Source organism: Notamacropus eugenii, chromosome 3 (genome assembly GCF_028372415.1).
Source record: "Notamacropus eugenii isolate mMacEug1 chromosome 3, mMacEug1.pri_v2, whole genome shotgun sequence".
Classification (NCBI taxonomy): domain Eukaryota; kingdom Metazoa; phylum Chordata; class Mammalia; order Diprotodontia; family Macropodidae; genus Notamacropus; species Notamacropus eugenii.
In genome coordinates this window covers 308,963,415-308,976,134 of record NC_092874.1, presented here as the reverse complement: position 1 = coordinate 308,976,134, position 12,720 = coordinate 308,963,415, and the positions used below count along the sequence as shown (strand labels likewise).

Genomic DNA, 12,720 nt, shown 5'->3' with positions numbered 1-12,720 from the left:
TATCCAACATGTCCTCAGAAAGAGGAACAATAAAGTGAGGCCCTGGATAAAGGAACAAGATGAGGAGACAATGGAGAGGGAATTTTTATGCTGATACTTTGAGGATGTTGCTGGTTGATTGATGATGAGTGTTGTTGACCTGAAAACTTGGTTAGAGAAAAGGCAACAGGCTAAATGCATACATTTTATGATTTAATTAATTAATCAATTCCCCATAAAGAAAACGGTTACATAGCACTATGGAGCCAGGATCAGAACTGGCTGACTTAGTACAGAAATCAACTGTCTTAAGTACATTTTGCCATGAGAAAGGAATTCTCTTAGATAGACACATTGTAAACAAAAGTGGCATCAGTTGGGTTTTATGATCCCAAGCTATGGGCATCTTCATTCTGTAGCATATCTCTGTGATTTAAGATAAGGAAAAGGTCCCATCACCCAGATAACAGATATCCTGTCCTAAACAGGCCTTAACAGAGTTTGACAAAAGATGAAGTTACAACCCCAGGTATCTGTGTTTTCCTCTAAACAAAGGAGACTATTAGGTCCAGACTCTTCTTAATTCAAACTTTGGCCCTTATTAAAGTCTAAAATTTATATTAAATATTAACAGTGTGTAGAAAATTGCTTTCTGAGTTCTGTCCAAGTGCCTGGGAGCCTGAGGAGAGTCATTTCTTGGCCATGGTGACTCATGTTTTTTCCTCCAAGTTGCACCTCCTGAATTTCTGTGGTTGGCCAGGTACAAAGCACCCTGGGATTCAGAAACTTCAGTTTCTTCTGTTGACCTGAAAACTTGGTTAAAGAAAAGGCAACGGGCTAAATGCATACATTTTATGATTTAATTAATTAATTGATCAATTCCCTATTAAATAAAACGGTAACATAATTTATTATGGAGACAGAAATGTTCTGGCTACTGATACAAAGAATTGGGCAGCCTTAAATATGTTTTTAGGACAAAGAAGTGTTCTGTGTCCTTCAGATTTATGATCTCCATGAGTGATTAACTAGACCATTAGAAAGGAATTTCTTAATTGCATAGGCTGTAAATACAATAAGATAACAGTTTGACAAAGTTTCATATAGAAATTACGACTCAAGATGTCTGTGTTTTCTTTACCATTAACATGCCATAACATAGTATATGTCTACAAATATTAAGATATGGAAAATGTCCCATTATTCAAGATAGTGTCTTAGGTTAAAGGTCTCTTAAGGAATGTTAAGTCAGCCCTGGCTGGCTTTTGTTGACATAGGAAGAGGCATTCTCTGAGTTTGCTTCAGAGAGAACAAAGAGATTATTCCAAAATTTTATATTAAACATTATCACCTCAAATGCGCCTTTTCCCCATTGTGACAAATAATCTTCTTACCAAGAAATCCACCTGGCCATGAGTGAATTTAGAAAAAAAGATTTTTATTTCATGTCATTTCTGATGGATGACCTGGCCTTTAACCCTTTGTGAATAAGGGTCCCCTAGTGGACATAGGCACATAGTAAAAAGTCCTCTTATAACCCATCCAGATTAGAATTTCCCTCCTGAACACCATTGGTCAGGCTTCACAGACTATCTGAAAATACCTAATCCTCCCCTACCTTACATCTCTCATTTCCACATTTCAATCCCCCCTTTTCATCCTCATGTTTCCTTTATACTTTATTTAATAAATGCTTTTAGTTTGTCTGCATCATCCATAGCATGAGAAAGGAATTTTCTCAATTGCTAAGAGAATTGACAAAAATTGTGAGCTGAAGATATCCTAGGATATCCATGAGAAAAAATCCCATTATCTAAGACAGCGTTAATGGACTTCATCTTTTGTGAACCACACCTGGTTGACAGTTTTCTGATACAGAGGAGAAAGACCTTTTCAGAACAAAGACAAGCAGTCTGTTTTCAGATCTGCTGATGATCAGGTGGCCAACATCTCCCACTGTCCCCCCCCCTTTTCAAGTTTATTATCTCCTACATCAGTCACCAGTATGGCTTCAGATCATGTTTCATATAATTTCTCTGGAAACAAAATTTCATTATCCCTTATGTCCATCACACCTCCACCATTACTGCCAAGGTGAAAAGGCGCCACATAGAACTGAGGACCATTTTGTAATTTTATGTTTTCATAGTATCATAGGTTTGACAGTGGAAAAGAACATGAAAGGTCATCCAACTTGCTCTTTTTACAGACAGGGAAATTGAAGCCCATGTAACCTACTCAAGCTGCATAAGGGGGCATGTGATAGAAGTAATATTTAAATCTGATGCTCAAACTCCAAATTAAGCAATTTTTCCGTGGTACCATATAGAAATAGAATTAAATACTCAAAAGACTAAATTTCTGATAACCCTCTTCAAGGCTGGCACCACAGAGAGCAGTCTCACTAGCTGTCCTGCTGTTATTTCCAGTTTAGTGTCTCAAGAACAAGAGGGAGGACACCTAGTCCAGCTGACACCAGAACAAGAGGAGAAGGGCTCAGAGAGATTACACTCCCCCACCCAAATGATGCATGAGGGCAGAGGTGCAGATAATGAGCTCTGGTTTGGACATGCTGAATTTGAGCTACAATGGGACACATACATCCAACATGTATTGGCAGCTTGAGTAGGTTAGTAGATAAAGGGATATAAGGCTTTGAGTATTGATTCTGTTGACCTGAAAACTTGTTTAAAGAAAAGGCAACAGGCTAAATGCATACATTTTATGATTTAATTAATTAATCAATTCCCCATAAAGAAAACAGTTACATAGTGCTATGGAGTCAGAGGTGACTCTGACTACCTAGTATGGAAATCATCTGTCTTAAGTACATTTTGCCCTGAGAAAGAAACTCTCCTAATTGAGCAAATCATAAATTCAGTAAGACAAGACAATTAACAAAGCAATGTCAGTCAGGCCTTGCGATTCCAGGCTGGGTAAACATATATCTTGGTGACAAGGAAGGAAATCCCACCACTAGTGAGTGGCAGGCTTCCTGCCCTAAACAGATAACTGACATAGGAAAGGGTAAACAAAGTTCAATAGAAATTACGACCTAAGATGTCTATATTTTCTTTACCATTAATATGCCATAACATAGTATATGTCTATAGATAATAAGATATAAAGGAAAGTCCCATTATTCAAGATATCAAGATAGATAACCTATTTTGAATAGGTTAAAGGTCTCCTAAGGAATGTAGAGTCAGCCTTGGCTGGCTTTGTTGACATAGGAAGAGGCACCCTCTGAGTTTGCTTCAGAGAGAACAAAGAGATTATTTCAAAATTTTATATTAAACATTATCAATTCAGAATTATCTACATAAAGATTTCAATTGAATTCAGAGGAGTGAATGAGATCACCAAGGTAAAGAATGGGGAGAATGCCCAGGACAAAGCCTTGGGGTTACACTCATACTTAAGGGATGAGGAGTGGATGAGAATATATATACAAATAAAACATACAAATAAATAAAATACATACATAAAATAAAAACATACAAATCTGACATTTCCCTTTATCTCTCTCAAGTCAATAAAATGCTTTTACAACTATCTCATTTCAGGAAGTCAGACTGGAAGGAGAAATAGACATTGATAGTGTTAAAAGTCATAGCTAAAGATTTCAAGGAGAACGAAGGACAAAGGATACTTGTAACCTGGGAGAGAACAGTTTTAGTTGAACAATGGGGTTGAAAACCAGACTAAAGAGGATTGAGAACTGTTTGAGTTAACAAGTCATAGAGTTGTTAGTGAAAGGGAGGAGAGATAAAGGATACTTTTATTTTGAGGGATTGGTAGGTCAACTGAGATTTTACTTAAAAGGAAAATTATTGTGCTGTTTTCATTTCACCATTTCCACTCTCTTACCTAGAGGACCAACCATCCTAAGCAAAGAAAGAATAGAAAAGGCGGGGAAGCAATTCTTGGCCCCCCTGCCCCCGAAGTTTGGCAATGTTCCACATCCATATTCCCTTCTGCCAAGACTTAGGGAGAATAATTTATTTTCTAATCTATTCTCCCCAGTTTAGTCATAAAAATGACAACATTCAAGGTCTTTTCCCCTCTTCTCCCTTCTTATCATTGTAAAGTTCACAGTGCAAGTTTTCTTGGTTCTGCAATATTTCACTTTGCTTTCAGTTTCAATTTCTCTGCCTCCTCTCTCCCTTTCTATCTCCATCATTCATTGAGAAGGCAAGAAAAACAAAACCCACTGCATGCACAGACATGCAAAACAAATATTCACATTAGCCATATTGAAAAATGCTTCAAACTTTACCCTGAATCCATCAGTTCTTTTTCTGGAAGTGGAGAGCATGCTTCATTATGAGTCCTTTGGAATTGTTGTGGGTCCTTGTGTTGATTACTTAGCCTTTCACAGTTGATTGTTTTTTTTTTTTTTTTTTTTACAAATTGTTGTTACTGTGCAGATTGAGAATTCTCTTCACTTCACTTTGCATCATCAGTTCATACAAGTATTCCAAGTTTTCTATGAAACCATCCCCTTCATAATTTCTCACAGCACAAAATAGTATTCCACCCCATTCATGTACTTGTTCAGCCAATACCCCAACTGATGGGCACCTCCTGTTTCCAATTCTTTACTATGACAAAAAGAGATGCTAATTTTTTTTTATACATATGGGCCTTTTTTCTTTCTTCAAACTCTTTGGGGTATGTATCTACTATTGGTATCGCTGGATCATAGAGCATATAGTTTGTTTCTTTAGCAGTTTCAAATCACTAGTTTACAGACCCACCAGTGCATTAGTGTATCTGTTTTCCTACATTCTCTCTAACATTTGTTACTTTCCTTTTCTGTCATCTTAGCCAGTCTCACAGGTGTGAGCTATATCTTAGTTGTTTTCCTTTACACTTTTGTATTAAATTGAGAGCTTTAAAAAAAAAAAGATAGCAACTGGCAGCTTTGATTTTTTCCTTTGAAAAATTACTATTCATATTCTTTGACCATTTATCAATTGAGGAATGGCTCTTATTCTTGTAAATGACTCAGTTTCCTATATATTTTAGAAGTATCAGAGAAACTTGCTTCAAAGAGCTCCCCCCACCCCCAGCTTTTCTTCTATTATTATTACTTGCTGCATTGGCTTTGCTTGTGCAAAACCATTTTTCCATTGACTCTTGTGTTTGGTCATGAACTTTTTACCTACCTGAAAACCTGACATGGAATTTCTTCCATGCCCCATTAATTTGCTAATATCACCATTTATTTCTAAACAATTTAACCAATTAGAGCTTATCTTGATATATTAAGTGAATTTTGGTCTCGCCTAAGTTTTTGTCACATAGTGAGTTCTTGTACCAATAGCTGGGATCTTTGGGTTTAGTAAATACTAGGGTAATTGTGGTCACATGATTCTGTAGGGTGTATCTGATTTGACCCAGTGACCAACCTATTTCTTACCCAGTACCAAATTGTTCTGATTTCCACTTTGTAGTATAGTTTTGAGATCTGGTAACTCCTTCCTTCCCATTTTAAAATAATTGATTCTCTTAAAATTGTTTACCTTTTTTGCTTTCAGGTTTCAAATTTCAAAGGGAAATTCTATTTCTTCTTGTTGGGTTTTGTTGTTTTACGTGTTTATTTCATATCCTGCAACCGGCTGACTTTGTGGTTCCTATTAGCTTTTTAGTTGAGTCTCTAAGGGTGTCTAAGTTTTGTTTCCTTATTACATATGTTCTCAATTTTTTTCTTGTCTTACTGCTAGAGGTAGCATTTCTTGTACAATATTGAATAGTAATAATGGTGGTAAGACATTCTTGGTTTCTCATCTCTGATCTTATTGGATCTTTCTAGCTTATCTTTATTACGATGCCTGTTCTGTTTTAGATAAGATACTTGTTTTAAGCGCCATTTACTCCTTTACTTTCTATATTTTTAAACAGAAATGGGTGGTCTAAAGCTTTTTCTGCATCTACTGAAATAATTATATAATCTTTGTTAATATATTTAATTGTAGTTTTACTAATATTGAACTAGCTCTGCACTTTTTGTATAAATCCAACCTGGTCATAGTGCCATAATCTTTGTGCTATACTGCTGTAATTGCTAAGCTAGTATTTAAAAATTCTTGCATTCACAAATTCACAAAACTGCTCTACAACATTTTTTCTGTTTTGACCCTCCCTGGCCTAGGTATCAAGAACATCTTTGTGCAATAGTTTGGTAGGATTCTTTATCTATTTCTAAGTTTACATAGTGTTTAAATTTTTCTTTAAATGTGGTAAAATTCCCTTGTAAATCCCTCTACTCCTGGGTTTATTAGATAGCACCTGTATACCTTGTTCAATTTCTTTTTCTAAGATAGGGATACTTATTCTTTTTAATGTTCTGTTAATCTGGGTGATTTATATTTTTGCAAATATCCATTTCATTAAGAATGTCAATGTTATTGGCATACAGCTGGGCAAAATAGCTTTTATTACTTTTATTTCATTTTCATCGGTTGTGACTGGTAATTTGGTTTTCTTTTTAAAAATCAAATTAGCTAATAATGGTAGATCTATTGTCTTTTTTTCTTCCCCCTTCTTCAAGAAAAATCAGCTCCTCATTTTAATAATTCAATGGAGTCTAACTAGCCTTTTGTGTAAAATACATTTCTGTACCCATCTGTATATTGTATTCTTCCCTCCTTCAAATAGTTCAGATGAGAGGTAGGGCAGCTAGGTGGTACAGTGGATAGAGCACTAGTGCAAGAGTCAGGAGGATCTGAGCTCAAATCTCACCTCAGATACTTGACACTCACTAGCTGTGTGACCTTGGGCAAGTCACTTAACCCCAACTGCCTCATCCTAGGTCACCTCCAGTCATCCTGATGAATATCTGGTCACTGGATTCAGATGGCTCTGGAGAAAAAGTGAGGTTGGTGACCTGCACAGCCCTCCCTCACTCAAAACAAAGACAAGTGCAAGTCATGTCATGTCTTCTTTGGCAACAAAGGATGAACACACACACACACATACACACACACACACGAGAGGTTCAACTGTTGCCTGCTCTTCTCCACAGTACACCTTATTTATGGGAGACAATTTCCCCCATTCTTTTTCTCTTTTTCCTTCTTTCTCACTGCATTCTTCCTCATCCATTCCAATCTTTTGAGATCAGCCAAACATGAGAATCATATGCAGTTGTCTATCTTCCAAGTTTCTTGTGATAACAAGGTTCTGAGGGGGTTACATGTATCACCTAAACATATAATAAGATCTTTGGTGATCTGACTTATGTTTACCTTTTTATGCTCAAGTTCCATGTTTCAATGTCAGATAATCTATTCAGGTCTGGTTTTTTCATCAAGAATGCTTGCGAGTCTTCTATTTCATTAGATATTTATTTCTCCCCGTGGGATTATACTCCATCTTGCTGGGTAGGTTATTTTTGGTTATAATCCCAGATCCTTTGCCTTCTGGGAATATTATATGCCAAGTCCTCTGGTCTTTCATAATGCTGGCTGCTAAATCTTATGGGATCCTGGTTGTGGCTCCCAGGTTAATTGAATTCTTTGTCTCTGGCTGTTTGCAGTATTTTTTCACTGACCCAGGAGCTCTGGGCTTTAGTTAAACTTATTAGTGGAAGATATAATTTTAGGGTTTCTTCCAGGAAGTGAATAGTGGGAATCTCTAAATTTCCACTTTGCCATCAGGTCATATTTGACCAGTCTTCCTTTATAATTAAAAAAAAATATCTATTTGGTTAATGGCTTTCAGGTGAATCAATTATCTCTCCTTGATGTACTTTCTAGGTCAGTTGTTTTTCCTACAGGTGTTTCATGTTTTACTTTTTCAGTCTTTTGTGTTTTTTTATTACTTCTATTTAATGTCTCATGGAGTCATTTGGGTAGCTAGGTGGCACAGGAGATAGAGTGCCAGGCTCTTCTTTCTTAAGGCCAGTTCAAATCTGGCAAGACAGTAACTATATGAGACCCTAGGCAAGTCACTTCATAAAATGAGATGAAGGAAATGGCAAATCACTTCAGTATCTTTACCAAGAAAACCCCAAAAGGTGTCAGGGTCCAATGCGAATAAAAATGACTCAAATATAGGCATTAGCTTCCATTTGGGTCAACTTGTATTTTCAAGGAGCTATTTTTGGAGTAAAAGTTGGTAGTTCTCTTATCAAGCCATTAACTCTCTTTTCATAACTTTCTTGGTCACCTCTACTGCTAATTGGATTTTTAATATTGTTTTTGCTTTTAACTCTTCTGGTAATTCTTATTGAGCTTGAGTCCAATCTACATTTTTTTCATTCAGGCTTTCTTTGTTGATGTTTTCAAGACACACACTTTTCGGTGCTTCCCTGTCATCAGTTTTTTCCTCATTTGGTTCTTTTGGTTTTGCTTGTTTTTCCAGTATACTTCTTGACTTAAGGCATTATGTTCATAAAGGGCTGGTTGTGCTGGGAGGAGCAGAAAAGTGACTTGTATGTAGTTTAGTTCCAGTGGACTGTTGCTGGATTCTGTCCCTGGGAGGTTCTGCAGGTTCAGAGCAAATGAACTACTGCCTCGCCGTTGGTCATGCCCTTTTACCCTGGTTTTGCCACTGCAGGCTTATTTACGTGTGTGGCTTAAAGGTTAGAAATGAGTCATTGCCCTCTTCCAGTGCTCAGGGACACATAGCTAAGTTTCTGGCATTTGTGCTCAGTAATCAGTTAGGACCCGTATATTCAGGTACAATCTGGATTTGTGAAATGGAACTGGGTACTGATTAACATGGCTGCCAGATGGCCCAAATTCCCTGCATTACTTCAGGGGTACCCTGGGATCTCTTTCTGTCCTAGAGATCTGGTTTGAAAAATTTCCCTTTACATCCTGGGGCACTGGAATTCTTTCCCCCTAAATTCAGGCTATGCCTTGTCCTACCCAGCCTGTTGATCATCAACCTATCTCCTTAAACTTCCCACTGATTTTTTCTTGGCGTTCCTGATCAGAATTTGGTCTGAGGTGTTTTCTAGGTTGTGGAAGAGGCATGCTAGGAAAACTAGTTAAAAAATGTTTCCTCTTACTGTAATCTTGACACCTCCATATTTCATGTTTTCTAGAGACTCATTTATTTCTCAGGGTTAATTTTTTTTTTTTAAGAATGAGGGAAATCCAAGCATGTGTATAGGAAGCAGAGAGAAACACTAGACAGGGAGAAATTGAAGATCAGAGAAGTATGGAAGACTGATGATGTGAAAGTGTTGAACTGAGGGACCCTAGGGCTCCCAGGAGCAAAACTGCAGAGGATGAGTGAAAGTATTGAGAGAGAAAAAGTACCTACTCATTTATTAGAGATTCTCAATTTTTTTTTTCCCCACAAAAATGCAAGTTATCTGAAAGATGCAAACCTGAGAAGGTTTGAATAGTCCTCCATCAGGCCTATACAAAAAAAATCATCTTGCCACTCTTTTGCTGAGTGCTTCCCATACAAAAAGTATGGGAAGATGACTCCAAGGGCCAGTGTTAGTGGCCATGTGTACATCTATGACACAGCACACAGAGTTTATACACCCCCACACAGAGCATACATGGTCACTCCCAAAAGATATCAAAGGCTACAATCTTTGAAAAAATATGCAATCCACAAACCATGTGAAAGACTGCATCAAATCATTAATAAAAGAAATGCAAATCCAAGAAACCACGACAAATAATGGAAATAAATTTTGGAGAGGCTGCGTAAAGACACTCATCTAACTTACTTGGTTCAACACTGCTTGAAACAACGTGGAATTATGGGAAAACATCAAGTCGTAATAAACAAAAACACGTTGCTGACCACGAGGGACCGAAGATTTCCAGATTATAATTACGTATGTTGCAAAGTTAGAAAACAATGAAACTTAGCCCAGGTGGGCCTCTGCTAAGGAAGTAGCACGGGGGCACGTCCACCCAGAAAATCGAGAAACAAAGCAAGGCCGCCGAAACACGAACTAGGCCAAGGTGTCGCGCGGCGGTCTGGGCCGTGCCTCGACACCGTCTCCAGGAGCGACACAGCGTGCCCCGGCCTGGACCGCCAGGGGAGCCCCCCGGGGCTGGGCCCGGCCGCAGGGCGGGGCTGGAGGGGCAGCTCGGCTTTGGCCTCACCGCGCGCGGACAGCCACGGTCCGCACCCTCTGGCGGGCCTCCTGGGCCCGGACTCGTCTACGTTCATGGAGCCCTCCTGCGGCTCACCGTCACCGCTCTCCAGCCCGCCCCCCCCCCCCCCCCCCCCCGTCTCCTTCTGCTCGGCGGGCTCGGCCGGTTCCTGGGCACTCAAGCCCCGCGCACGGCTGAGCCCTTGAACCCGTGTCCTGTGTATCTGCTGCCAAATTTGATCCCGAGCTTGGCCCCGGTCTGTCCTCGAACGCGCCATCCCAGGCCCAGCCCCGGCCAAAGCCTCATGCCACACAGCGCCGTCTCCACGCCAGCGCCCGCCTACTGCTACCGCCGCCGCCGGCTGCGCAACTCCCACTGAGCGCTTGCGCGCCCGGCGGCCTCTTTTATACCGCGTAGGACGTCTGCGCTTTCGTGAGGCCACGCCCACCGCGCACGGAGGCGGAGAGGGGAGCGGAGGCGGGACTTCCGGCCGCGAGAGCCAAACTTCCTGCTGGAGGCGGAAGCGCCGCTGGGTGCCGGGCTCGGAGGGGTTTCGAGGTTTCGGGGGCAGCCGCGGCGGCCTGGCCGGGAAGGGCAGCTCCGGCATCAGGCCCGGCCGCATCCGGGACGCGTCGTCGGGCCGCCTGAGGGATGCGGAGGAGCCATGGCCAGCGACGGGGCGCGGAGGCAGTTCTGGAAGCGGAGCAGCCACAGGCTCCCGGGAAGGTGGGCGGGGCGCCGGGGGCGAGGGTCAGGGGTCAGGGGTCGGCCCCTGCCCTCCGAGACTGCTTGAGCCCATTTTACAGAGCAGAAAACGGAGGCTTGGAACAGGCATTTGGGGGCGGAAAGAGATCAGGTCCCAGCCCTTCCCCTTCCCCTTCTTCCCTCAGCCTCAGTTTCCTCCGCACGACACTCCCTGCTTGGCAGGAGGGCAACCGGGGACTCTGGCACGAACCTCACCGCGCCAGCCTTAGTTTCAGTAATTTTGGGAGGGTCTGCACTCCCTGCCCAGGGGGCCCTTCTCTAGATTCTGACCTCCCCCCGGGCCTCAGTTGCCCCCTCTGTGACTTGGGGAGTCTACACACCCTGCCCACAGCGGCCCTTCTCTAAATCCTGACCCCCCCCCGGCCTCAGTTTCCCCCTCTATCTCCAGCTCATTCCTCTCAGCCCCCCCACCTCTCTTCAGAGCCTTCTTTGAACCCCTGTACCTGATATGGTATGTAATGAAGGAGGACGTGTGTCATTGCCCTGACTCTACAGATGAGCAAACTGAGGTACAGTCATCCCATGACTTATGTCCCAAGTCAGGACTGGTACCCTGACCTTTGGAGGGCTGCTTGAGGACACAGGGATGATGGTGTGCTTGTGCTTGGGCCCCAGCCGCAACCATGTCTCTTGTAAGCAGAATTTGTTCCCATTTGGCCAGGGGAGGGTGAGGGAGGAGAGGGGAGAAGGGGGGGCGGGGAAGATGCAGGAGGAAATTAAGCAGTGCGGAAGGAGAAGACTGGGCTGAACTCTGGGGTGGTCCCAAGGAGGCGTCCACACCTCTCTTCCTGACTCTTTTAAGGCTCTCCCAGCCCTGACCCCTGGGCATCTGGCCAGGATTGGAACTCCCCACGTGAAGGTTTGAGGAGGTGCAGTTGGTGGCCTGGGGTCTTGTGGTTCTGCCTCAGGGACTGGAAGAAAACCTGTGTCTGCTAGGATGTGGGAGGGTTTGGCGGGTTGTGACCTCCCCATCCACAGCCTTCCTGTTTTTGCCTTGGTGGCTGCTGCTTGGGCTGGACCTGGGAGGGCCCTGCACTTCCTGCCTGCAACCTTGCTGCTGACCAGCCAACATGTGCTCCTGGGCAGTGAGGAGGACTGGCCTGCCCTGGAGAAGCCTCTTCTCCTTTTAGTGCTGCTCAAGGGTGCTTGAGGGGGTGGAAGACTTGGCCCTGGGGTCTTCCTTCCCCACCCCCATTGTCTCCACTGATCTCAGCCACTTCCACGTCTCTTTGCTTGGTCCCTCGTGGGAAGAAAAGACTTGGGCCTCTGCCAGAACCCTCGGAGGGAATGGACTTCTGTAAATGGGTTTGATGGGAAACCTTGAGTCCTCTTCTAGCTGCTTTTGGGACATTCCCAAGTTGAGATGTGACAGTGTGTTCAAGCCCAGTGTGGCGTCCCCCGCCTTTTCCTGAGCCCTCTGCACTCTCAGGGGGGCCCACAGCCGCACTCATCCTGCCTTGTGTCCTGTGCACCAACCTTGTCCATCAGATTTGCTTCATAGCCGCTTGTCTCGCTGGGCCATGGGGCTCGCTCCCCCTCATCGAAGTCAGGGTAGAAATGCCTGGGGAGTGGTGGGGACTGCCATGGTGCTCCAAAGAGTCAGGGACAAGAGTGTTCCTGATCTCAGGAGCTAAGCTGAGGGTCTAGGGTTATGGGGGACAGTGTGATGGAGGCCACAGAGAGCTTTGATATGGTGCTTGGGATGTTGAAGGCCTCTGGGAGAGGACACTTCCCATTGGGGCTGGGGGAGGGTGGCAGAGTGAGGAAGGAGGCATGTGGAGGTGGGAGAAGGACAGTCAGGAGCACACGGAGGTGGGGAGCAGGCTGAGGGGTTCTCAGGTAGCTGTTGATCAGCCCACCAGAGCCTGGAGTGGGGGAGGTCTGAGATTCGGCATGAGGT

The 12,720-nt window shown here is 43.0% G+C and overlaps 1 protein-coding gene across 11 annotated transcripts in view; it reads left to right on the top strand.

Annotated features, from left to right (window-relative positions):
- The first annotated feature begins 10,555 nt into the window (after positions 1-10,555).
- TBC1D22A (TBC1 domain family member 22A) overlaps positions 10,556-12,720 on the top strand; it is a 298,036-nt gene continuing 295,871 nt past the window's right edge. For 8 of the 11 annotated variants that reach the window (XM_072596561.1, XM_072596555.1, XM_072596554.1 and 5 more), the window contains exon 1: positions 10,557-10,781. In XM_072596561.1, coding sequence (XP_072452662.1) covers positions 10,720-10,781 — 62 coding nt within the window. In that variant the 5' untranslated portion in view covers positions 10,557-10,719. Of the gene's footprint in view, positions 10,782-10,858; positions 11,330-12,720 lie in introns of those variants that run through there. The other 3 variants (XM_072596560.1, XM_072596564.1, XM_072596556.1) reach the window with 3 other exon arrangements.